The sequence below is a fragment of the Amborella trichopoda genome, chromosome 9, assembly GCF_054954075.1.
Source record: "Amborella trichopoda isolate Santa Cruz 75 chromosome 9, AtrichopodaSantaCruz75HAP2 v2.0, whole genome shotgun sequence".
Classification (NCBI taxonomy): domain Eukaryota; kingdom Viridiplantae; phylum Streptophyta; class Magnoliopsida; order Amborellales; family Amborellaceae; genus Amborella; species Amborella trichopoda.
This window is the reverse complement of record NC_142344.1, coordinates 51482699-51509711: the sequence shown is the minus strand read 5'-3', so window position 1 is coordinate 51509711 and position 27013 is coordinate 51482699. Positions and strand designations below refer to the sequence as shown.

At 35.2% G+C, this 27013-nt stretch overlaps 2 protein-coding genes across 26 annotated transcripts; one reads left to right on the top strand and one right to left on the bottom strand.

The window, feature by feature from the left end:
• The first annotated feature begins 5050 nt into the window (after positions 1 to 5050).
• LOC18441617 (protein NUCLEAR FUSION DEFECTIVE 4) lies at positions 5051 to 9825 on the top strand. Of its 2 annotated transcripts, XR_002282161.2 has the most exons (4): positions 5051 to 5709; positions 5957 to 6762; positions 8934 to 9037; positions 9185 to 9825. XR_002282161.2 is itself a non-coding variant. In XM_006851843.4 (3 exons), exons 1-3 carry the CDS (start codon positions 5374 to 5376, stop codon positions 9654 to 9656), a joined length of 1614 nt encoding a protein of 537 aa, XP_006851905.1. In that variant the 5' UTR covers positions 5051 to 5373; the 3' UTR covers positions 9657 to 9825. The 2 variants fall into 2 exon arrangements, 1 of the variants encoding a protein (XP_006851905.1); XM_006851843.4 differs by lacking the exon at positions 8934 to 9037.
• Positions 9797 to 24810, bottom strand: LOC18441618 (Major facilitator superfamily protein). 24 transcript variants are annotated; one of them, XR_016040062.1, is made up of 11 exons: positions 24673 to 24810; positions 24284 to 24521; positions 24031 to 24175; positions 23290 to 23452; positions 22929 to 23187; positions 22584 to 22672; positions 14932 to 15088; positions 11218 to 11400; positions 11031 to 11116; positions 10826 to 10910; positions 9797 to 10525 (listed from the first exon to the last, which is right to left on the bottom strand). XR_016040062.1 is itself a non-coding variant. In XM_088845886.1 (10 exons), the coding sequence occupies exons 2-10, from the start codon at positions 24495 to 24497 to the stop codon at positions 10434 to 10436; spliced, it is 1398 nt and encodes a 465-aa protein (XP_088702012.1). In that variant the 5' UTR covers positions 24498 to 24521; positions 24673 to 24810; the 3' UTR covers positions 9797 to 10433. The 24 variants fall into 24 exon arrangements, 7 of the variants coding, with proteins under 7 accessions (XP_088702012.1, XP_006851906.1, XP_088702014.1 ...); XR_016040059.1 differs by lacking the exon at positions 24673 to 24810 and adding an exon at positions 21916 to 22018 and having other exon boundaries at positions 24284 to 24528; XR_016040060.1 differs by lacking the exons at positions 14932 to 15088; positions 24673 to 24810 and adding an exon at positions 21916 to 22018 and having other exon boundaries at positions 24284 to 24528.
• Between the last annotated feature and the right edge of the window lie 2203 nt (positions 24811 to 27013).

Here is a 27013-nt window from a genome sequence, read left to right as displayed (position 1 = left end):
TGACGATTGGATAATGCTTTTTTGTTCATTTCACAAATGATTGTTAATTACTGTAAAAAATATATATTCACAAAGTGAACAAGCTATGTGGAAATCTACAATGTCTATGATCAAATCGCAATATACTGATGATTTGTTTTAATAGCTATGTAGAGGGACCCATGAAAGTGAAATTGGAGTATTTAAGATCAATTTACAATTAATTGATAATATAGGTATAAGAAGGGTGAAAACCTTAAACTTTTCCTTAACTCATCCCATGCCTGGTAAAAGGGTATGATTGTATTAGGTACACAGCCAACGTAAAATTTTATCAAAACCCATCATGAATCCTGCTAAACTTATAATTAGGAAAAAACTAAAATGATGATGATAATAATAATAATTTATGAAACATATCATTTCCTTATGTAATTCATCTTTTTTTTTTTTAATTTACAGCAACTTTCAACATCATACTATTGAAGAAAATATTTCCCCATGCAAAACTAACTACACCAATTTTTCAAGTAGGTTCTCAAACAAGGGAAAACTGATTGCTCTGATTTTCCAACTAAATTATCAAACTAGCGAAAGTGATTGCACCAACTTTCTCAATGTTTCCAAAATCCCAAAATTCTCACATATTCTTGATGAAATAGTACAAAAAAGTATCAAATAGAGCTACAGTAGGTAAGGGACTGGGTCGTGGTGGTAGCACTCTTATACCTAATACCATGTTGTGGTTTTCAACCCTGCTGAAACCACCCACTCACACTTTAAAAAAAGCTAACTCATATAGGATTCTATGGAACCCTCGGCTTGCATAATGGAATTCAAAATAACGATATCCCATTCAAGATTGTTTACATAATTAGCTAAATACGAAGTAAATGAATACAACTATAAATCGAGTGCAAAAAATAAAGTAAACATAAAAATCACACTACAACTACACAATTTATGTGGTTCACCCATAGGGCTACAACTACGGCCTCAGCAAGTCGAAATCCACTATCACAATGAAGATTATAGGTTTGGATTATAAGAGGCAATACTTATCTCTAAACATTGGTAAAAGACAATCACCGATCTTCCTTTCTAAATCTGCTCTGCCGACTGAACAACACCGCTACCGAAAAAATAACCTCAAGAGCAACCGATAGACTTTCTCTCTCTAGAAGTGAAAGTTAACTAACCCAAAATCTATAGGAATACCGTCTCTCTCCCGGAGGTCATGTCTCTCTCGCTTGGAGACCCATATTCAACTCGAAGATCCCTGCCCATACCCCCAAAGGGGTGACTCTCAAAAGGATGAGTATTATGTTTTCCATGATCCACTCTCATAGATATCATTTTAGCTTCTTTCTTGCTTCCCAAGAAATTTTTCTCTTTTTTCCATAATACCGTTAATCTATTAATAAAAACACAGGAATGGTGATTTTGATATCACCAAACCTAACAACTCTCTAATTTATATGAAAAAATAGGTAGAGGCATGCCTTCCCCATTGAATTACCAAAAAAAAAAAACAACCACACAGTTATACTATAGTCTCGAGAATTTGGATTGAAGTTAGGTACAGCTAGGATGGAAATACAGTACTTAGTTACTCTCAAATTACAAGCAAAAGTCCATCTCATCCCACTACTTCCCCATAATGAGTTTGTCAGCGTATTACCGATGCTTGGTTGCAAAGGAGCTAAATGTCAAACTGATAAGGAATGCTATATATATATATATACAAAGAAGCAGAAATAATAATGCATGAAAATAGTTGTTTTACTGGGAGAATGAATTACAATGTGAATTTATTAGAAATAATAGCACACGATATTTTTTTTTAAGAAAAAGTTTATATAGGCATCCACATCATGGAGATTGATATAAAAATATACATAAAAAATTTATTGAAAAAGAATATTTTAATGCTGAAAAACCTTCATATTGATCATATTGACCTCGAGATGTATGACTATAAAAACAAAATTATATTTCAAGTTATAAAAGTATTGCATCTTATTACGCATTATCTGGACCGTTTATTTTCTAAATGTTTAATTGTTTATAAGTATTCTTGATCTACACTATTTTTGGAGGTTTAAATTTCATAATTAATGGTGAAAGAGCTTTTCATGACATCGCAATGCTTTTCAGCACCTGGACTACATCTTTCAGTATAGTTTAGAGGTACGTGTTACTTGGATTATTCAAGGTTGATACCTTACATAAACCTCTTCCTTTTTTAAAAAAAGAAAGTATGTCATATTTTTTATTCAAATCCCACTTTTTTAGAACATATTATATATTTTAATTTTAGCTTTTTCTAGGTATCACATTGAGCAATTCAATTAAAAAACAAAAAAACTGCATGATACATGCGCTCTCTGACCCATCAAACGTCCATCTTAAGATGGAAGTTTAAAAAAGTAAAGCACCCAAATAAACGGTGCAATTCAAATTTTTTTTCGTTTCATATTCAAGATCACCATCCATCTATATGATGGACTTTACCAAGGGTACTCATAATGCACGTGTGAGTCCAAATACTTGTATAAACTTTGTTTATAACTAAAATACACTATGTAATATAGTTTTTAACATCCTAAAATAAAATAACATCTTCTGTAAATTTATTTTTTTATTGTTTAGCCCACCATTATTCGTGCCGCCGTAAGTGTCATGTTTTGCCTTTCGCATTATTTCTGCCAACAATAGGGAAGGGAAGATGAAAAATATATGTGAATTTGAGTTAAAACATAAAAGGCCATCAAACTATTAATGTGTTAGTGTGCGTCCTTCTTAAAAAAGAGTTGTGAAAGGTCGTAGACAGTAAAGTAAAATCATTTATACATAATTTTTATCCCGAGCACACACAATGCAGCAGTAGACAATGCAGCAGTAGACAGTCAAGTGAAATCTAATCTACGAAAGATTTTTATCTATAGACAACGTCGTTGTGGTAAAGGTGGTAATGTCAGATAAATCATTACCACAAAACATAAAAGGGGGACCGTAAAATCAATTTTCAACGGAATGGAAAACACACCTCAGTACGTTTTTTAACATCTCCTAATACAAAAGGGCTCTCTTTATTTTATTTTATTTTATTTTATTTATTTATTTATTTATTTATTTTTTTTTTGAACATTAACACAAACTTCAAAAGGGCTCTCTTCTTCTGAGTTCCTACTACATAGAGATCATGTGAATGTTTCCATTTGAAAAAATGACACTTTCTCTCACTTGAACACGAAAAAAATACAAAGTTAATCGTGTAAAAATATTGTACCCCTCACTTTCTCTCACTTGAACACGAAAAAATACAAAGTTAATCGCATAAAAATATTGTACCCCACACCTATTTTCATCATATAAGGTTGACACCTTAAATTGTAGAATTAAGGTACATTTTAAAAAACGTTAAAAAAAGCTATTTTAACATTAAAAAATATCTAATTGATTATCTTGACATCGAGATGTATGGATACAAAAAAAAAAAAAAAAATACATCTTACAGCGCATTATCTGAAGAATTCATTTTCAAACTTCATGCATTTATAGATGCGCTTGATTTGAACTATTTTTTCAACTTAATATTTACATTTAGATATGAAAGTGGATTTTCAGGCCATCTTAAAAATTTTCTACCTTTGGAGGCACGCCTTACTTTTAATAGTTCGAGGTTGCAACCTTATGTAAACCTCACCCCTTTGTATATAATAAAGTAATAAACATAAATATATTAAAACGAAGATCAATGTCACGTTTCTAGAAGACTAAGAAAGAAACATTGTAAATCAGCTGCTTCCGAGTAGACCATAATCTAATCATAGTAAACCCTAGATCAAACAGAGTTATGACCCTACCCCAGTAAACCATAGTCTTAATTATAGTTAACCCTAAGCCTACTAAAAACCAATAAAGTTATTACCCCAGAGTAGACCATAGTCTAATCTTAGTGAAACCTAAACTAAACAGAGTTATGACCCTATAAAGAAGACAAACAAGTAAACATAAAAGAGTTATGGCATTTTTTTTTTTTTTTTAATTAAGTGGGGAGTGGGTGATGCTAGCAGGATTTTTGTTTTTTTTTTTTAACGGTGCCAGCAGGATTGAGGATAACCAGGCATAGAGATGGTACCACCACGACCTAGTCCTTTTAAAGTGAAAAAAAATAAAAAAAAATATGAATATCAGATTGAGCCGGACCGGCCCTATCATCGCCCTAATCCTACCCGGCCCGACCCAACCCAACTCTTGGGGCTACATATTATGGCTTAGTACCTAATTTTTTAGGTTTTTACGCTGGATCGACTAGCCATTGACCCGGCCAATTGCCACCTTGTGGTACTTGAGGGGAGGTCCTTTTTGTATTTTTTCCTGATTTGTTTTTTATCTCTTTTGTAATCTTTTTATTATCTCAATGAAGCTCACACTTCAAAAAAAAATGGGTGCAAATGGTATACGGATGCATCCATAACTTTGGGGGTAAAGTGCACCTTCAAATTTCGTAGTGGTATATAATTTTGATGTAAAATGTTTTTGAGATTATTTTAAAAAAAAATTTTATATCTAATCATATAATTTTAAATTTTTAAAATAGTTAAAATCAAATAGATATGAAAATCTTGAAAATAGACAGTGTAGATAATGTGTTGCAAAATACACTATTTTTTATATTTAAAATCTTATTATTTTTTATCTCTAAAATCTTGTTATTTTTTATTTTTCATGGTTATACATCTCGATGTGAGAAAATCCATCAAAAGGTGTATATAAATAGTTCTATATTGTTCCTTGCATTAATTTTTTTCAAAAAAAATACTGTTGAAAAAATTGTAGTGAGAAAAAAAACGAAACAAAAACTAGAGAGAATCCATGCGGCACTTTTTGAGGAGCCGCAATTATCAAAGCGCATCACCCTCAGATTGTCCACGCGTCATCATCTTTCAAACCAACCTCGAAGAAAACGGAAACGCAACCCCGGGGGCTTATTATATATAACACCCCTGCAAGATCCCATTTTCCCACAAAGACCCCAATTTTCTCTCTCTAAAAAGCATACTCCGTCCTTTTTCCTCTTCTCTCTCTAGGAAACCTCTTTCCTTTCTCACACTAAAAAGTCACCCCCTCACATTACAGCGAACAATCCTTTCCCCCACTTTCTTCGTAACTTCTCCAGCGCGTGCAGAAGTTGAAAGACTCCCCTCCTATCTCTCTCTCACACTAAAAAATCATCTCTATCTTTCTCTCACTAAAAAAATCTTCTATTTCTTTCTCTCTCTAACTTTGCCTGCAAGAATTCGAAGAGACCTTCCTTTTCTACTCTCCTTTCCCACAATCTTCTCTCTCTAACCAGCAAAATCTAGAGAGAGAAAATCTAGAGAGAGAATGGGAACGAGGACACAACCCCGGCTGAGCTCACAGACCATGAAGTGGGTTGGTTTGGTTGCAGCCGTCTGGGTGCAGGCGATTTCAGGGAACAACTACACATTCGCCAATTACTCGGCCGCTCTGAAATCTCTGATGGGTCTTACTCAGCTCGAGCTCAACAATCTCTCTGTTGCAAAAGACGTGGGAAAAGCCTTTGGGCTTCTTGCAGGTCTCGCCTCTGATCGTTTGCCCACATATGTTATTTTGTTGATAGGTTCATTGGAAGGTGCAGTCGGCTATGGTGCTCAATGGCTTGTTGTTAATCAAACCATCAGCCCTTTGCCGTATTGGCAGGTGAAAAACGTTATCTTTCTCTCTCTTCCTTCACTTTCTCTCACTAGAATGGTAGTTGGTTTGTTTCTCTCTCTAGAATTAAAGGACATGGCTTCAACCCCCCCCCCCCCCAACAAAAAAAAAAAAAAAAGCTTCTCAAATGGATTTATAATGAGTGGGTATTTGTTCTTGTCCCTTTGTAATGAGTTCTTCTCTCGGTTTCTCTCTCTAAACTGACTAATGTCTACCCTACCCTTTCTCTCTGTAGATGTGTATATTCATGTGCATGGGAGGAAACAGCACGACATGGATGAACACCTCAGTTCTAGTCACCTGTTTAAGGAACTTCAGGCGAAACAGGGGCCCTGTATCAGGAATTCTCAAGGGCTACGTCGGTTTGAGCACTGCGATTTTCACAGATATTTGTTCGGCTCTGTTCGCGGATAGCCCCGCGTATTTCTTGCTCATGCTCACCTTCGTTCCAGGCCTCGTCTGCGTGTTCGCGATGTTCTTTATGGGAGAGCAGGCGACGGCCTCCTCCGATCTCGAAGAAGAAGATCAAGAATCCAAATACTTTCTTGGCGTAAACACCTGTGCAGTAGTTATAGCTTGCTATCTGTTGATTTTCGATTTAACAGGGACTCATTCGCAGGCGATTTCTCGGGCTTTTGCATGTGGGTTGGTGCTATTGCTTGCTTCTCCACTGTTTGTGCCGATTCATGCTGCTTATAAGGAAAGATACTGTGATGGCAACAGGGTTGATGTAGAGCAAGCCCTCGAGCCTTTACTGGAAGAGCAAGGGGAGGGTTCAGGGGAAGAGAGAGAAAGAGTGGTGAAGAGGCCTGAGATAGGGGAGGAGCATACAATATGGGAGGCGTTAAGGACTGTGGATTTTTGGGTACTTTTTGTGTCATTTTTGTGTGGCGTGGGGACTGGGCTGGCAGTGATGAATAACATGGCCCAGATTGGGCTGGCCCTTGGCTATGTTGATGTCTCTATCTTTGTTTCCTTGATTAGCATTTGGGGTTTCTTTGGTCGCATCGCCTCCGGCACTCTATCTGAATTCTTCATTAGGTTCGTTTCCTCTCTCTCTCTCTCTCTCTCTCTACTTTTCCTCTCTCTTACCCTCATGTTTTTATCATCTCTCTCTCCCTCATGTTTTTATCATCTCTCTCTCTACTTTCCTCTCTCTTACCCTCCTGTTTTTATCATCTCTCTCTCTCTACTTTTTCTCTCTCTACTTTCCTCTCTCTTACCCTCCTGTTTTTATCATCTCTCTCTCTCTACTTTTTCTCTCTCTCTACTTTTGCTCTCTCTTACCCTCCTGTTTTTATCATCTCTCCCCCTCTCCTCTCTCTCTCTCTCTATTTCTACTTTTGCTCCGTCTTACCCTCCTGTTTTTATCATCTCTCCTCTCCTCTCTCTCATTATACATCAACCCGGCCCGGTGGAATGAACATTGTTTTCGTCAAAAAAACGCTAATATTAACATATATGGGTACCCCATCACAGACTTGACTCTCAAAAAACAAACACTCGGAAAACCGCTTACCGTCCTTTGCACCACACTCCACTTAACGGCCATTGACATAACATACTTTCAAAATTATCTATAAATGTTTTTTTTAAACTAACTCTTTGTTTCCATCTTTCTCTGTGCTTAGCTATGGCTTTTGGCTTTTGGCTTTTGGCTTCTGGCTTTGGTAATGTTGTATGCTTTCTCTTTATCACGTTTGATACGTCTGAAAATATTTTCAGACGAAAGAAGTTCACCATGTGACTAGATGTCGAATGTTTTTTCACCCTAATTGGACGCCGCCCAATTTTTTAATACCCAATTGACAGCCGGTTGGTATAAAAAAACTCGCATCACCTAAAAGTTTTTATTTGAAAATCTTGTAGGAAGGTATTTTCACCCATACCAAACGTGCCGTACATGTTAAAAAATAAAATAAAAAGTAATGCGTAGGCTTTCTTCATCAGTTTTGTTGCCCTCCTCCTATCTCTCCCTGCTTTTCTCTCCCCTCTTGCTTAAAACCCACTCTCTCTCCTCTTGCTTAAAACCCACTCTCTCTGTCTCTCTCCCTTTTTAGATATGCCCCATACTTCAATACTCAAGTTTGTTTGTTTTTTCCTTTCCTTTTTGTGATCTAAGCCATTTTCTTTGTAGTTTTGGGTCTGTTCCTCTGAATATCTTCGAAAGTTTTTATTTTGTTATTTTTATGAACGTCAATTTTTTTGTTTATACAATCTTTCCTTTTTTAATTTTTTTTCTTTTTTTAATTTTTTTTTGTATATAGGAAAAGTTTATATAGAGCCGAGGCTCTAAACAATCAAATTGGAGCCTACTTTAAAAAGCTGTTGTTTTGATACCAAAATATCCCCAAATTGATCATCTCCATGTCAAGATGGAGGGATATGAAAAAAAAATAGATTTCAAGTTTTGGAAATAGTGTATTTTATAAAGGATTTTTGGACCATTAAATTTCAAGATTTTCAAGTTTTTATAGTTGAGTTGATCTGCACTATTTTTTAAAGCTTTAAACTTTATAAATAAATATAAAAATATATTTTAAAGCTCTCACGAGTATTTTCAGTATTAAAACCACTTTCTCGATGCTATCTGAAGGTTGGCTGCTTGTTTGGAGCCTAGCTTCCATATAAACCACACCGTTTACTTGAAAGCTGACTCTTGTATTCAATTGCGATTGTGACATGTGATGCAACTTATTAAATTCCCAATACCTTAAAAAACTTTGGGTGGCAAATTCAACGTTTCTTTTTATAAAAAAAAAAATTTATTTTTTTAAGATTTGTTCACGGGAAGGCACAAAAATGTCACAATAAGCCCCGTCCGACACGAGGTGAGACTGCCGGGGATGCGCATTGATATCACTCTAGTCAGATAAAATACTTGTCGTTGTTTAAAAAAATGAGACACCTCCGGCCTCATGATTTTACATCCAATAAGTAAAAGTGATCGTAACTTTATTTTTCAACCAAATGGGAAAGTGATCTTCCTTTAGCCTTTCTTGAAAACTTTTATTTCTTACATTCTTAATTTTGGTAGCTTCTCCTTTGTTTCAATTTTAAGTTGTCCTCCTTAGTACAATGACATGATCCAAGTAACTCTGGATCAGATTCCACTGCCAAATGGATAGACAAAAAGGAAATGAACTTATCGCTCTAGCCTTTCATCCCATCTCTTCTCTTCTATTGATTGTCCCATTTCTCTGATGGATAAGGATACCTCTTGATCCATTGCGGGCAACCGTCCACTGTCCATTCTAGACAACCGACAGTGGAGATGAACCGTACCCATGTAAATGTCCTGTCGGGCTCACTAACGGTAAGCCGCCAGTTCCTGTCCCTTGGGTTACCATAACCATACTGCATTGGAGTATATAGTCATGACCTGATCTGATGAATCTATATGGATTACATAGCATATCTTTCTTCAAAAAACTCATGTTAATTGCATCTGGTGAATTTACAGGAAAGCAGCGACCCCTCGGCCTATGTGGAATGCAGTATCTCAAGTCTTAATGACAGTTGGTTACATAATTCTCGCCTTAGCTTTGCCGGGATCATTGTACATCGGTTCAGTGATTGTCGGTTTATGTTATGGTGTACGATTAGCTGTGTCAGTGCCCACTGCTTCAGAGCTCTTTGGTCTCAAGTACTACGGCCTGATATACAACATTCTCATACTCAACCTCCCTCTTGGTTCCTTCCTCTTCTCTGGTCTGCTTGCTGGTATTCTTTATGATACACAAGCGACTGAGGGCAGCGATGGTAGCAATACATGTGTTGGGGCTCATTGTTATAGAACAGTGTTCATCGTCACGGCTTTCGCCTGTTTAGTTGGATTCGGGCTTGATATTTTACTGGTTTTTAGGACAAGGAGGATATATGCAAAGATCTATAAGATGAAGATGAAGAAATCGAGGGCTTTGATCAAGAATTGAAATGAGGTATAGAAGCCTTGTGTTTACCTTGTTAGAGCTACGATTTTTGTTTTTGTTGTTTTTACATGGAGAGCCTAGGCTGATTTTTGCCTCTGATGGTCTCTCATTGAAGCAGATTACCAGTCCTTTTTCAAGTGTTATAACAAAAATGCTTCCTTTGTTTTCTCTATTACATCCTCAATAATATACATCAAAATAGTCGATTTAAGGAAAAATATACATAAAAATTGGCAGTCACTGTAATGAGCCTCAACAGTTTAAGAGAAAAAAATCAGGACAGTTTAAATCATGCAGGTAGTCCAAACTTTCAGCAGATACCACTCAAATTTTTTTGACCAACTATTGGATGCCTGATTCATGGCATGGATGCTTAAAATTCCAAGCAAAACAGGGCAAAATAGTCCCAAAAAATTAAGGGTCTAAAGAGTTCTAATATTCCATATCTGAAGACCACTTTGCCTGATCTATGAGGATGCTCCAGGTACTATGTTCCAAAGTCCCGAAAAAAGGAAATCCCTTGTAAATGGCAAAACTGACCCATCCAAGAGAGCCTGATGAATGCTAAAATTTTGGGATCCTCATGCATGATAAACCTTGGCTGATTTCTGAGACTTGGGGAGATCACTTTCAGTCGCTTGCAAAACTTTGTGCTCTCATGGAGAGCAAGTCATGAATGAATATCATGGAGAAAATCTGCATGTTAATGTCTGGCCTTCCTCGATTCGATAATTAGTTGATATCAGCATCTAAAGTGAGCGGTGATCTTGTTGAGGCTTCCTAAGATTGTAAATGCAGAAACCAGCAGCAAACAAGCCCACTACAGCCATGCCCATAATGCATGCATTTCCAAGCTTCCAAACGTAGAAGTCCTGATCCAAAATAAGGAGGCAATTTACCTTAAAATTTATTTAACTAAATGCAGTATTATGAAGGGAAAGAAGATTATAACCCAACGGATCATGGACAAGTAGAATACCATGATTCATTGGGCTCTCAAGGATGAATGGTGATGGAGAAGCTGCCAGAGGTACTCAACTCGAACAAAAGCATCCTCATCACCATCCATCATTTCATGGAATGGCCGTACCCCAACGGAATAAAGTTTTCCACAGTCCATGGGACTCTACTACTCGGTACTGTATAACGAGTTTTTTGTTATAGAGACTCACTACGCCCAGAACCAACAAAACCATGCAACTCGCGACTGCGTGATACATGCTCATCATCGCTGCACGATGATCATTTGGTACAAACCTGTGACCGATGGTGAACAGTTAGAGCAAAGTAATTATCAATAGAAAATGGAAAATAAAAATAGTGAAAGTTGACAAAGCTTTAGGCCAGAGTTATAAAGAGGAGGAGGTTTCTCTTTACAAGCTTCTCAGTCTTGCAAGTGAAGGTAGAATGAATCCGACACACGCATGGAAGATACAGAACACAGCAACTAGAAACCAAATCTCCTGTGTACCATGACAATGGAACTCAATCCTTGAGAAAATTCAAAAAGAAAGAAACAGACTACAATAAAGGAAGGGTTAAATTCCCTTCTTTTTCATGGTACCTGATAATCAAAAGCTGGCACAAACAACATGACACCTGCAACTGCAAAGGCCATGATCACATAATCCTCTGTCCTTATTGAAAATGGTCCAGTCACCATCCATGGAAATGCAGTGCTGCCAAGCATCCTTGCACCGAGTAGACATGGATATATCATCCCCATATTGACTTCTCTACCATCAGCCTACATGTATAGGTCAGCAATCAATGCCAATTTTATGGTCCATAACATTTTGTTTTTATGGAAACATGAAACAGTCAAATAACTAGTACATTTGACACCTACCTAAAGCAAGAACCAAGAAGAAAAGAAAAGCAGATGTAATATGCAACGAGGAAGGGAAAAGTAATTGGTGCGGCAGGAGCACCAACCGAAAGCATGGTCCTCCTCATTTCTCCATATCCTGATCCTCGAGATCAAGATTGTGGATTCGTGGTCTAAAAACTGCTACATCTTGAACACCATCTCAATATGCGATCTGACTGTCCCTTACATACAACCCTAGATCAGTCATGTTTGCAATGTACTAGGAGATCCACATCTATTTGGTGGAAATAGATTAGCGAGGACTTAGAATGGTTTTAGTCCTCAATCCATAAAAACAAGGGGAAGGGGGCACATGGTGTCTGCATTGGTCAGGGCACTACCCATGCAAAAGATATGGAGCATTTACTGCAAACCCCATGACCCCAAATAATGTATAAAAATGTTGATCAAGGTTTTAAGAAATGAACGAATGACCTGAAATTTTTTCCATCAGTCAGACAACTCTATTAGTCGACAACCTGCCCCATAGTTCACAACTTCATATCTACCTTAAGCTAAGGGATTTGCCATCATCAGGGCATCTACTACAGCAGCAGCAATGCAAACAAAAATCATAACTTTAGAAAGGGCTGCATAATTCCGCAATCCACAATGCCTAAATTATTTGACTAGACTTAACTCAATCAAATCAACCTTAACTCGGCCAATTTTCTGAGGATTTACCAAGCCAAGACAAATTGCATATGCCTAAGTTTCAAGCTGAGACAATCCCACGAAGTGCCGAGTTGAGTTGACTAGAGGGGATTATGAGTGGGGACCCATTCTCCAAGATCTAAAATCATGGTTTCTCCTAGTGCCTCAAAGACCTCAAAATTAACCCATCGGCACAAGGTTCTCATCTCTTCCACTCTCTAGAATTCTCCACCCAAATATTCCTCCAACATGAGGAGAAACTCCCATCCAAGTTTCATTCTACACCCTCTTAACCCTTCTTTGGCTATTTTGATCTCTCTAAACATTCTCAACCAAGGAAAGCATCATTTGTTTGTTTGTTTTTTCTTTTTCTTTTTCTTTTTCTTTTTCTTTCGTTTGAATCTAAGTCTGACTTATAAATTGCTATATAACCTAGCTATTGTAAACAATTTTATATGGATCAAAGTGGTTATCAATCAGTGAGGGCATTGTCCAGTCCAAATCTGTCAGACTCAGTTTACTAGTCGAACCAGTCTAAATAAGTAACTAGTAAAAAGAAAGGAAAATTATTCAAAAACTGATGAGGAACAGTTTGAATGCTTTGACTAATTGACTGATTAAGACCTCAAACAAGATCGGTTCCAATCCAAGCTCGCAGTCCAACTGGGGTCTCAATAATATTGTTTATACTTAAAACATAATTTTCTTTTTTCCCAGAATTTTAGAAAAACTCAAAAATACTAAAGAAAAATATAGTGTTTCATGGAAAAAGTTGGTATGCTCTTGCAGATGTAAAACAATAAGATATTTATCATAACACCTATGAGAAGCAAAGCCTTCCTGCTTGTGTTTGTCTCATAGTAAATGGAAATGGGAGTCGGAAGCAGGGAACCACGATAGACTAGAAAACCCCAATGGTAGGAAGCGTCGTCCCTACAATGCATGGGATCAAGATCCAAATGCTTTGGGAATTGAGATCCCAACCATTTGGGAATCGCTTTCCTAGCCATTCAGGACAGTGCAAGAAATTATTAAGGAACAGGTTCCATAAGGCAGAAGGTTTGAGGTTCTAGAGTATCTACAACCGAGAATCCCTTAGTATTGGAATTGATTTATTGAGTGGCCTTAGCAAGGGGAGGCCCTCAAATGCCCTAAAGAAGGTTTCCTATCAACAACAGTTTCACATGTCAACTTTGGGGGCTATGGGCAATTAGTTACTATTCCGATTTCATAAAGAGGCTGAAGATCTTACCTCTAATGCTCCAAGGCCCAAGTAGAAGCTGGTCTGCTGCTTGACACTTACCTGCAAACCTTTGTTAATAGCTTAATAAATCTAGACGTTTGCATTTGAATATCGATTCTGAGTTATCAAAACTTTGATCCCATGTTGATCAAATCATGGTTTGGTGCACCTATGAACCTTGGGATTTGAGGTTGTGGAATCTGGATCCCAAATAACTCAGGATAGAAATTCCTAAATATTGGGAGGGATAATTCCAAATTAAACAAACAAGATTCCTTGAAGATCCCTTGTCTGGAGTGCTGGAGCAGATTCCTACACGGTATTGCCACTTGAGGTGAAAGATTCTGGTAACTATGGTTTGTCTTTTTGTTTAATCTCCTGTATATTGTTCCTCCCTCCAATTACACAGATTCTCACATTGAAAGAGCTGAATTCAAGGTTACTCTCAATCCTATTGACAGTAAGAAGGGGGGAAGAGCTTAATACCCTCACTCAAAATTATACTAGATTTGGTTACATTCTTTTTGGGTAAGAAGCCTGATTTCTAAAACAAACATGAAGATTACAATTCATAGACTGGGGATAGACCATCTTATTGTCTAAAGGTATATTATCAAGAGTATGGTCACAGTCACACCCCCAATTATTTGATTTATCAGATGCCTTATCAGAGACATTTGCTCAAAGATAAGAGAAAAACATCTGATGCATTTCTTGAACAGGAATTATATGGAAGAAGCATTCTCTTACAACTCGAGGAACAGTAGAAAGTGCGTCAATCATCTTTCTAGCCCAACAAGCTTTCTTCACTAGAACATACATGCTGATCTTATCCGCTCATACTAAATATAGTAACAACTAACAAGATCACCATTCTATAATTGTCCAATACTGCAGATCTGTAAATTATATCGATATCTGTCACAATAACATACATCATGAATGTTGATCTACCATGCTGAGAATGTCAGCTATAGATCCTTTATAGGAAGACAGAAATAGTGACAATTCATTCACTTACTTTCTTGGATTCAGTGACAAAAGACTTTGGTATACCTGGTTGACACCCATCCTCATTAATTATGGTGCGAGGACCAGTTGTAGTCCAATCTCATGCTAAATTAGGGGAAGAAGGTCAGTTGGTGGCTGGTCCCTGTCCCATATATGGACATGTTGTGATGTCCCTGCCCCATAAAGGAAGACCCTAAAGTTCCCTCAACAAAATTAGGTGTAGGAAACATCTTGTACAAATCAACTGAGCAAGGAAGTACACAAAGAACTTCAATAGGACCCATTTTAGATTACTACAAGCCTGAAAGTCAACACTTGGCAAACCAATTCTTACAGTGTTGAATCTAAAGATACGAATGCATAAGACACACTCCAAAGATATGGGACTGGCCAGTGTGAAGTAAAATTCAATGCATTCCTATGCAATGGAGGTAACAACTTGGGTAAGGAGTTCCAAGATGAGAGTCAAGTTCATTTAAATAAGTTGATTCATAACAGACCTGTGTAAACTGCTTTGGAATGGGTCAAATTTTGCATAGGTATACATTCGAAGGTTGAGGAAGGAGAAGAAGAGGGTCCTACTTAAATATCAATGAGAGATCCTGATCACGAGCAACTGGAAGAACTTAGCAATTCTGAAGCTGAAGGTTTGACAACCTGTGGCAAGGCAATGGTCATATTGGTGGAAGAGACATCATGAGAAATATAAGGCGATAGAATAAAATTGACTTTATAACGAGTTGACATTTCAATAAAAAGGGAAAATGTATCCATAATGCACTGATACAGCAAAGGGCACATCTAAGACATCATTTTCTGGTGGTTTTAGATAATTCCCCAGGTATTGGACAGGTTAGGGAATCCTTTTAGCTAAGAAACATAGATTTCAAGGTAAGGAACAAATAAGAAAAAGGATTAAATACGAAAGGTACACATGAATGAATGCGTCTATGTTTGTCTGCACCTCTTGGTGCAACTTGACCTATACGATCCTCTTCACTTTATTACCATTCCAAGAAACAGGAACAAACAAGATTTTTTTTTGGTTGGTTTATATTTAAATACACTAAGGAACATTGTACCCTGCCCCCCGTATTTAAAAAGCGGGTTTTCTTTTGCATTACCATTTTCCGCATATATGGGTTACTGGTTTTCATTATGTTGCAAAGAGCAAGAGGAAATTGGGAGGTAATTTTTCCGTTCTCCATTTTGCTATCCATAATTTCCCATGAAAGTTTTCTTTTCATTTTCCTTGTAAGGTAGATTAAGGAGATGATTTCATCGTGTTTCGGATAGGGATGGTGCTCAAAGAGAATTAGATAGGGGATGATCCTGAGAGCTTGAGAATTTAGCGGCCTAAAGCATCAGAGCTGCTATTAAGGAAAAGCTAATTCTTGAGCACTAAAATTGGAAGGAAGACTTAATATAAGGAAAAGGAAAACAGTAGATAAAATTAACCACCAAGCATAACATAAATATAAATACACATTTTTCACAGAGTATGGAAGAAAAGAAACCAGCTCCTGACAAGGAACTAATCTTGGTAACTACTAGTGGATGACATAAGGAGACCAAATTGCATAAAGGAATGATCTGTGTCAATAGTATAAGTATCACCTAAGCATGGATCTAAGATAATCATACATGGCATCACACCAACGGGGGTTGAACTAAACCCTAGCATTAGTTCAGCAAAGCTAAGCATGAAACTATACATTGCTAGTAGCCATTTGAATCACTACTAAAGTCGCATAACAAAGATTTCCTAGTAGATAAGAAACTAATCCACTCAGTCTTGGAATCAGTGTTACAGAAACACTTTGTTTTTCCTTCTGCATCACATGTGGAAACTTTAACACGTGTCAACATGCACAGACACGTGCTAGACAAGCTAACCATAGGTGTGTTTCTTATACTGATACAGTGTGTCAACACTAATTAAAATGTGTCTGGTGTTGAAACATGTGGTATCACAATTTTTTAGCATGTTAAAGGGTTTTTGTTCAATGGATTTGAACCCACAAACATTCAAACAAATGCCAAACTCAGTAGCCACGACAACACTGTTTTCAATTATGTGAGATTTTTTAATATATAATGCATAGTGTAACTGCAAGTAGGGCTTTCCGTGCATTTTTTGGTGCATTTATTAGAGGTATAACATAACATATTGGTGTATTTGTTAGAGGTACAAAATAAACCAAGTCCAAATGTTTAAAACTATTAAATTAAGAGATAAGTGCCATTATGCATGCGCATGAATAAGTCCATGAATATATTTAATATGCAGTTAACTTGTTATTATTCATGGTACATATTTAATATGTATTTGCCAATGATTCATTATCATATTAATATGGCTTCATATGGACTAAGACACCATCCCTAGTAAAACTCACTTGCTCTATCTAATTTTTTTTTTTTATTTGTTTTTCACTAAGTACAAGTTAGTGATTCATGGCTTTGAACCAATATACTTTTAAAGTTTAGATGTATTACATTAAGGAAAAAGTTTATATAAGGTTGCAACCTTAAAATGTAGAATACGGATGCACCTCAAAAATCCACCGGAAAGTTTGTTTTAATGTTGAAAAACCCTATAATTGAGGGTCTCGACATCGAGACACATGACTATGAAAGAAAAAAGGATTTTGAGTCCCAGAAATAATGCATCTTACAACACATTATCTAGACAGTCCATTTCAAAATTTACATATGTTTATAGATCTACTTGATTTTAACTATTTTTGAAGTTTAAAATTTTTACATATGTTTGATTTTAACTATTTTTTGAAGTTTAAAATTTTTACGTATATTTGATTTTAACTATTTTTGAAGTTTAAAATTTTATAATTAGATATGAAGATAGATTTTGAGATAATCCTAAGAATATTTTACATCAAAATTATATGTTATGATCAAATTTGAAAGTGCGCCTTAATTAGATTGTTTAAGGTTGCAACCTTATGGAAACCACACCCTTAGATTAATGTAGAATTCCTTTGTGGGATTTGAACTCGCAAACTTCTAAGCTTCTAGTTCAAAATTAATAGCCTTACCAACACAAATATCAAAGATGTTTGACATATTTATACAAAACATTAATATTAAAATGATTAAAAAAATCACCAATTAAAATGTAAAAGAAACAGGAGCATGAATAAGTACATGAATATATTTAATATACAGTTAACTTATTATTATTCATGGTATATATTTAATATGTATTTGCCAATGATTCGTTATCATATTAATATGGCCCCAAATGGACTAAGAAACCATCCCTAATAAAACTCACTTGCTCTATCTAAAATTTTTCTTTTATTTGTTTTTCAGTAAGTACAAGTTAGTGGTTCATGGCTTTGAACCAATATATTTTTAAAATTTAGATGTATTACATTAATGTAAAATTCCCTTGTGGGATTTGAACTTGCAAACCTTCTAAGCTTCTAATTCAAAATTAATAGCTTTACCAATACAAATATCAAAGATGTCCGTGGCGGTCCAAAATTCACGCGGAACCGAAACGAACAGCACCACCCGTTGTGTGTCCGTTTACTAAACCGCCATGGACATAGCAAGTCCGTGACGAAGGCAAAACACTGTAGGACTTTGCCTATAAGCATTTTTTAGGTTTTTCCATATATATATATATATATATGGAAAAGTCTTCCCAACGCCTATAGGTGAAAATGAACAGTGATTTCGCCTACCCTCATGACCGTTTAAAGGTCATCGCACAGTCGCGATTATCCAGTAGTGTTTTATTTTTCATTTTTTTTCTACAAATCGAAATGATCTGAATTTGAAGTGTGTGTACATCTTAGTGAGGTGCACCAAATAAAAATATAAAACAAATAATTGGAAAAAACAAAATTGATCAAAATACCCCTGAAACTTTTCGGGGGTATTTTGGTCAATTTATTTCATGTAAAATATTTTTTTGATATTGTTCATAGATTCGCCTATTTTTTATAAACACACGTTCCAAATTTCAAATCATTCTGATTTGTAGAAAAAAAAATAAAAAATAAAACATTACCGAACAATCGTGACCGTGCGATGAACTTTGGATGGTGATGAGGGTAGGCGAAATCTCTGCTCATTTTTACCTATAGGCATTTTGTAGTATCTTCCTATATATATATATATATATATATATATATATATATAGGATTTATGAAAACAAAATGAAGCTTCACCTCAAATCCTTGTTTGGAAAACACTTTTGGTAACAAAAATCATCATGATGGCTCTAAAATCAATTTCAAACACCCACAATGAAATTTAAAATTTTACGGATCAATGAACACTTACTTTTAGGGTAAAATGGACAATCTAGATAATTTGTTACAATGTACACTATTTTTAAAGCTTGAAATCCTTCTTTTGTTTTTTTCACAACCATAATGTTCAAGCCAAGATGATTGATATAAAGATTTCTCATGCTTGAATTGCAATTTTCAATGAGTTATGAGGTAAGGCTTTACTTGTTTGGATGGGGTTGCGGCCCTATCAAACCATTTTCGTGTGTGTGTGTGCATGTGTGTGTGTGTGAAAAGCTGGGAACAACCCACTAGCTGATAGCTACAGTATAAGCCCAATGACCCATATTGAATATGGACCGATCTGACAGCCACGACCTCATTTCATAACATAATTTTAATATTTTTTCTACAAATCCGAATCATATGAATTTTAAGCGTTCATTCTTCTCATCAAGGCACACCTAATAAAAATAATAAAAAATAATTCGCAAAAAATAAATTGATCAAAATACCCGTTTGGTCAATTTATTTCTTGTGAATTGTTTTTTTGATATTTTTATTAGATTCTCTTATTTTTAAAGAAAGATTGTCTACAAAGAGACCATTGATCTTTTATACATCGAGGTCACAATCATTCTTATCCCATAAATTTCAAAATGGGTTATTGTAAAAGCGTAATTGAATCAAAACAAAGTTCCAAAAAAAATATTGTCGGACGTCGTGACTCACCCTAAGACATCAGGTTTGACATCAAATGAGTGGGAATGATTGTAACCTCCATGTACAAAAAATAAATTGCCTCTTTGTAGACTTTCCTTTCTAAAGAATAGATTCTCAAATTTTCAAATGATTTGGATTTGTAGAAAAAAAAGAACTAAAATTCAAATACGAAATGCAATCGTGACCATTGGATCCAGTGTTTCAGAAACTGCTACCGCGGTCGGGGGGTGTTCAGGTTGCCCAGAGCCTAGGCGAGCACTCAGAAACTGTGCAGCCTAGTAAAAAGAAAAATGTCTCTATAGTCTAACAATATATGTATAATTGTATAACACAAGAGAGTTAGGGACTTATGGCACATCATATGTATAGCATACAAGTCCACATAGCGCACACTCCTCCATCCTCTATAAACTAGTTGTTTTGGGTTTTTCTCTCTAAAAATAGGCTCTAAGGGGTTTAGGTTTCAAATGAACCTAAAACTCACTATCCTGCCCCTTTTCTATTAAAAAAAGACCAAAAAATGCCCTCAACAAGGGGCATTTCCGCCCCTGGGCAGGGACGTAGGTCCTGTGTGGCAGCTCAAGGCTGGGCACTGGGCGCCCGCCTAGGCGGGTTCCCTAGCGCCTAGGTAGTCGCCCAAGGACAACCCGCCTAGTCCTGGGCAATGCGCCAAAACCGTCTGGACCGCCTAGGCGTTGAGCAGTCTGCTGTTGAAAACATTTTAAAACAATGATTGGATCGGCCCAGATTCAATTTGGGTCATTTGGCTTACACTGTAGATGTCAGCTAGTGGGTTGTTCCTAACATTTCGGTGTGTGTGTGTGTATATATATATATATATAGGGGCTAGTGTATACTATGAGACCATTTATTTTTGCCATAGAAAGGTCACAATCAACCATGGCCATTAGATTTGAAATTTAGAGGCTAAGCCCAAGTCACGAAGTTCGAGAAAAAAATTCTTGAACATTGTGTATAACTAATGACGTACCCCTAACCATCCAATTTCACATCAGACAGCTACAAACAGTTGTGACTTCTTTATGTGAAAAGTAAATGGTCTTATACTATACTTTTTCATATATATATATATGAAAAAGTCTTCTCAACGCCTATAGGCGAAAATGAACAGTGATTTTGCCTATGCTCATCACCGTCCAAAGTTCATCGCACGGTCACGATTATCCTATAGTATTTCATTTTTCATTTTTTTCTATAAATCGAAAAGATCTAAAATTTGGAGCATGTGTACATCTTAATGAGAAGCACCTAATAAAAATATGAAACAAATATTTCATAAAATATAAATTGACCAAAATACCCCCGCAAATTTTTAGGGGTATTTTGATCAATTTATATTTTACGAATTATTTTTTTATATTTTTATTAAATTCTCCTATTTTCTATGAACACACGCTCCAAATTTCAGATCATTCCATTTTGTAAAAAGAAAAATAAAAACTGAAATACTACTGGACAACTATGACCGTGCGATGAACTTTAGACGGTGATGAACACAGGCGAAATCACTATTCATTTTCGCCTATAAGCGTTGCATAGTATTTTCCTATATATATATATATATATATATATATATATATATATATATATATATGAAAAAAGCTGGAATTAGCCCACTAACTCATATGAACATATGAGCTCAACGGCCCAGATTGAATCTGGGCCGATTTGACGATCACGGATGTCCGGTAGTGCTTGAATTTTATTTTATTTTTCTACAAATCCAAATCACTTGAAATTTACATATGAGTTTTCTCATCAAGGCGCATCTAATAAAAAAAAAAAATTTATTTGTGAAAAACAAAATGACTAAAATACCACCTGAAACTTTTCGGAGGTATTTTGGTCAATTTATTTCATATAAAATATTTTTTTGATATTTTTCGAAGATTCACCTATTTTTGATAAACACACGCCTAAAATTTCAAGTGATTTGGATTTGTAGAAAAAAACAAAATTCAAACACTACCGGATATCCGTGAGAGTCAGATCGGCCCAAATTCAATCTGAGCCGGGCTCATATGTTCATATGACCTAGTGGGCTAATCCCAGCTTTTTCCTATATATATACATATATATGATCTTATGGATGTGTTAGCGTCGTACTGGATTTGTGGGTTAACATGCTAAACACTTGAGATGCGTTACTTAATACAATACCTATGTCGGTGTTTATGTAACAATGCTTGGAATATGCGAGCAAGAGAAGGCTGTAACCAAATAATAGTTGCTCTAATCTATGCACATGCATCATTTAACACCTATAGCCAAGTTGAGTAGCAAATCCTTCTTCCATTTGAAATAAAAAGAAACAAGAAAAAAACACAACAATCACAATATTAAATCCTGTTAATTTTGTGGTTATAAAATAAACATGCTCAGTATACTTAAGGGTATTTAATTATTTATAGCATACAACTCCTTGCTTGATTTTTCTAGACATCAAAATCAAAGATATAGTGTTCTATAAAGCACCTGCCTCCCCCCCCCAGGGGTTTGCCTTGGCCTGCAGGCAAAAAATGTTCTTGGGCCTTGGGCATTTTGGTCTTCCCATCATATTAAAGCCCCCCCATGTTACCTGCATGATATGCAATTGAACAATTGTTTCATGCAGGCTGGACCGCATTTCTACAATAAGCGGTCTAGAGGTATAAAGCATCCATCTTAGAGATGGATGCAAATAGGTGGTCCATCTAAAAACAATTGTAACTAACAGTCCAAATGTTTTCTTATATAATTATTATTTCTAGTTTTCAAAATTTATTAATTTTTTCATATACATGATCTCTATGTTAAAGATTATATATTTTCTAAAAATTAGGATCAAATTATATTTAAAAAATAAATTTATTGCCAAGCCTGCATTTCTACAATATGCGGGCTGGCTGCATGCTAACCGCGCCCTTTGTAATTTAATACAGTAACATACAATATATGTATATCTTTGTATGTTACATAATATATGCATATATGTATGGCTGTGATGCCTCCAATCCGAGGTGCCTGTGTAGCCTGCTAGTCTCCCCTGGCCGACTAGGAGCTGCCTAATACTTTCTAAAACCTTGCTAAGTAATGCATAGTCTCACCCGATACAAAAATGCATAATAGGATAAAGAGGAAAATATGTCAAATTCAGTAAGTACCACTATGGTAGGTGTCCAAAGTAGCCAGAAGATAGTCAGAGCAAAGTGAACACATGCTTGTGCTACTCCCAATAAATATACCCTCTTATCTGCCACACAACAATTATTTCTGATCAACAAAAATCTAAAAGGTATATATTCGAATAATTTAGTGACAGGTATCATAAGATTTTATTGAAAATTCCAAAAAAAATCAACCAAGGACGATCATAAAAAAACCACATGAAAGTTTTTGGCAAAAGGGAAACTAGAATGTATGTTACGGTAAGGAGACTTCTACATGAAACTGACATAACACATAAAGTTGGAGTAGTCTTCAACTTTATGAAAAGAATTAGTGCCTACCAATGAGAATTGGAGGAGAAAAAGCCATCTCATGGCTCTTTGATACTGAAGTGAAAACACTTGTTTTCCAACCTTTGCCAATGCAAATCAAACATGCGATAGCCATATAAGCAGCAACAGCTGATGGGAAAACCACCCCATTCTCAATATTCCCACTGATCAACCAATTCGCTATCACTTGGCTTCCAATGAGAGCAACAGATTCCCAAAATGTCATTAACCAAAACATTTCATTTAGAGAGTCACGTCGAAAACCGAGCTGAAAAACAAAGGAAATTTAATTCATAAAAAAGAGTGAATTGGATTAGCATATCACTCTTAGGAAGAGCTAGAATATAGAGTAATTTTGTTAGATACTAACCTTCTCAATCTCAGATACCATCCATGCTTCAAAACTGTAGGAAAATACAAATGATGCTATCGCTGAACAGATACTAGACAATAATGGAAGCTTAGCCAAACCCTTTAAGACAGATGCAACGAGATGGAAAATGCAACATATAACACAAGCCTTCTTCTGATCCCTACAAAAGCCAGACAATTTTATCAGAAGCCCAAATACTCATTCTCCTAAAACTCATAAGCTAAATACTTATATCCACCAAAAAAACAAACATTTGAGACGATAACACTGGTAAAAATTACACAAAAAATAACTTTCTTATCGAGGTATTTAAGAAGGATTTCTGATCTGATTCTTTTCTTTCCGAGTGCTGTTCTCAACGTGTGTCATTTAAACAAGCACATTGCATATTGGTTCTCATAAGAACTTTGTCTTATTTTCAATCCTATAGTGTTATCATCCATGTGATTACTAATTTGGATACCTTCCACTACAATTCTTGAAAAAAATAAAATTAAAATTTCTGCAAATGATCCCAAACGAGCTCAATGATAACATAGATTTGACATCATTAACACCCACAACAAACTGTTTCATCAAGCATCACAATATGCCCACATATCAACAAAAGCTAAAACACAGATCACCATGGTTAAAAGACCATCACCAATGGCAACACCAATTTGAAAATGGAAAAAAACAAGGATATCATATACAACATAATAAACCCAGATGAAGCAAGGAAAGAAGTTCACTCACATGGAACTAGCAAAGAAACCCAAAAAAGTACCAACAGAAGTGCAAACAATAAACCCATAGAGAACAACCATGAACATCTGATCCCTTGTAAAACCATAATAACTGTACTCAACCTCTCCATAAACAGATTGTAGCCCCTCAAGCACTGAAAAACAGTGTGATAAATGAAAAACCAAATCAGTAACAGAAAGAACCATTATCGACCACCGTTATTATTGCATGAAGTAAAAGAAAGAGGTAGGAGAGCACCCACCTGAAACAAGCGAGTATATAGCCAAGAAGGTCCTTTGAAATCTTAGAAAGATGGAAGAAAGAGAATGAGAGCTTCCAAGATCGAAAGCAGTTGATGGGTTGGCATTGTTAGAGAAGAAAGTAAACCCAAAAATGGAGACGAAAGAAGAGGAGAAGAGGAAGAGATTGAGCCAAGGGGGTGGCTCCCATACTTGGTTCTGGATCACCACACCCATTGTTGTGTACTGGTTCTTGAAACCCTAGATTGAATGCGCAAAATAAAGCAAAAAAAAAAAAACCAATTAAATAGAAATTGATTGCTCTCTGCTCTGAACTAACTCCAATTTCGTAGAATAACAACTCAAAAGTAGTTTCAGAAACCAGGTTACAAGAGAGTGATCGGAAAATTACCCATTTGCAATTTTGCCTTGTTTTGTTAATGTTCAGAAAAAACGGGTATAACGTAACGGATCGGAGCTGGCGCGTTTCTATTTTGCAACAGTAATGACCGTTGTATCAGAAACTAGGCTTACCCATAAAAAGGGAAAATATGGAGTCAAAGGTAAAATAACGAAAACCGAAAGAAAATTGAAAATCATGAGAAATGTTTTTAAGAAAATTGTTTTACTAATTCAAAAAGGCGTACACTAAGGTAAGGGCATTATTCTCAAGACCTTTTAGAGTGATTTACGTGAGTATCCTCATGAAGTCCCATTATTTAAAAATCCTCAAAATTGTCATTTTAGCAAATTTGTATGCAATTTGTTTGTAATTTCTCATAAATAACGATCTCGCTACTACTTTGGATTTTTGAGAATCCAAAGTTTAACATTTATATTGTAAGGAGCCATAAGAATACTTGCAATTTGAAATTTTGAAGTATTTTAGTTGAGGAAATTCTTCAGAACTTTAAAATTCAAAGTATTTTAGTTAGATAAATATTTTGATATTCTATAAGTTTGACAAAAAATAATTGGAATTACAAGTTTCAAAGTAGTTGCTCAACTAAAATTACTTCGAATATTCCAATTTTGAAGTATTCTTAGATTTCCTTAATAGCCTCACTAGTCCGGTGTCTATAAATATTAAACTTTGGCTCTCAAAATCCGATGTAGGGCAGTATTATTATTTTTAAAAAATTGTAAACAAATTGGTATAGATGTATTAACATGAAAATTTTAGGGATTTATAAAACACAGAACTTTAGAAGGATATATATTATAAACTAATCTAAATCATAATCGTATTTTTTGTCATTTTCCATTTCCGCAAGTTATTTTATGAATAAAAACTAAGCCTTGTATGTAAAAACTGAGGCCATGTATCATCGGTGTGATTCCGTTTTGCAACGTCATTTATAGAGGAATTTAGGCTCATGTTCCCCTGAAGTAATATTATCATAAAAAAATAAGTTCTACATTATTGTTCTTTATATCTTTATCATATATATATATATATATATATATATATATATATATATATATATATATATATATATATATATATATTATTTTTATTTTTTATATTTTTTATTTATTGACCTTCAAGGTCTAAGAAGACAATTTTTAGCTTCAAATCTTAAAAATGTAAGGTTAAGATTTGAAGGTTTAACTTCAAATCTTCAATATCTAAATCAATTAAAAAAATTTTGAAAGAGAGTTGACATTGCGATAAAACTTGGCATCGGATCATGAATATTTAAAAGTGACATTAAACAAATTATTCGAAACTTCAGTCCTAAGTGGTTATTACCTCAAAGGTCCAAAGTCCAAAGTGGGGGCATTTTCAGAAAAGGTTAAAAATAAATAAAAAAAAGGTAATGAATTTAGAAAATAAAAATTCAAAATACATTGTGATAGACTATTGTTTCTCCTTGCCGCTACCTCTGCATTCTATAACAACATGTGATGGCTGCTTTTGGCATTTAAATGTAGCCTTTGTTCAAATTGGTTTTTGCATAATTCAACTAATCTTTTGAAAATGCAAATTGATTGCGAAGAGTTGCCCAATTAATGAAGCTATACGAATGGATTAATGATATCAATTAAGCTGTACAACTGGATTAATTATACACTCATAGGCATTTTCAAAAGGGTGAGGTTTCTATAGGGCCTAGGCTTTATAAAAACAAAATAAAGCCCCATCCCAAATCCTCGTGTGGAAAGTATTTTTGACAATGGAAATCTTTATGATGACTCTAAAATCAATTTCTAACACCGAAAATAAGTTTGAAAACTCAAAAAATGGTTCAAAACTTGCGGATATAAGAACACTTATTTTTTAAGGCAAAATGGACGATCTAGCTAATTTATTATAATATATATTATTTTTAGTGCTTGAAATCCTAATTCTTTTTCACAACCACAATATTCAAGTTGAGACGATCCATGTAAAGGTTTTCCAATGCATGACTTGCAATTTTCGAGGGGTTATAAGGTGAGGACTTACTTATTTTGATAGAGCTGCAGCCCTATTAAACTATTTTCCTTTTCAAAACAATGTTTAACTAACATAGTCTTCAATTAATAAGTACATGAAAATTTTATAAATAAGGATTCAAAATAATGTGTTACAAGATACTCTACTTTTGGATGTTAAATCTTTTTTTTTTCCATATTTGTTCATCTCATATGACCTTTTCGAATGGATTCTTGATATGCACCTTACTTCTGATACCTTATATAAAATTTTTATTTTTATATTATGTTGTGAATAAGCCCTATGTACAGAATAAATAAAGGGAAAAAATCGT

Excerpts from the sequence above, each read along its gene's own strand:
- LOC18441617 (XM_006851843.4), top strand. The coding sequence starts at position 5,374 with ATGGGAACGAGGACACAACCCCGGCTGAGCTCACAGACCATGAAGTGG. Across the intron at positions 5,710-5,956 it reads GCCCTTTGCCGTATTGGCAG|ATGTGTATATTCATGTGCAT; the intron begins GTGAAAAACGTT and ends TTCTCTCTGTAG. Across the intron at positions 6,763-9,184 it reads CTATCTGAATTCTTCATTAG|GAAAGCAGCGACCCCTCGGC; the intron begins GTTCGTTTCCTC and ends GTGAATTTACAG.
- LOC18441618 (XM_088845886.1), bottom strand. The coding sequence starts at position 24,497 with ATGGGTGTGGTGATCCAGAACCAAGTATGGGAGCCACCCCCTTGGCTC. Across the intron at positions 11,401-22,583 it reads TTTGGACACCTACCATAGTG|GCTGATGGTAGAGAAGTCAA; the intron begins GTACTTACTGAA and ends CTATACATGTAG. Across the intron at positions 10,911-11,030 it reads CTTGCAAGACTGAGAAGCTT|GTTTGTACCAAATGATCATC; the intron begins GTAAAGAGAAAC and ends CATCGGTCACAG.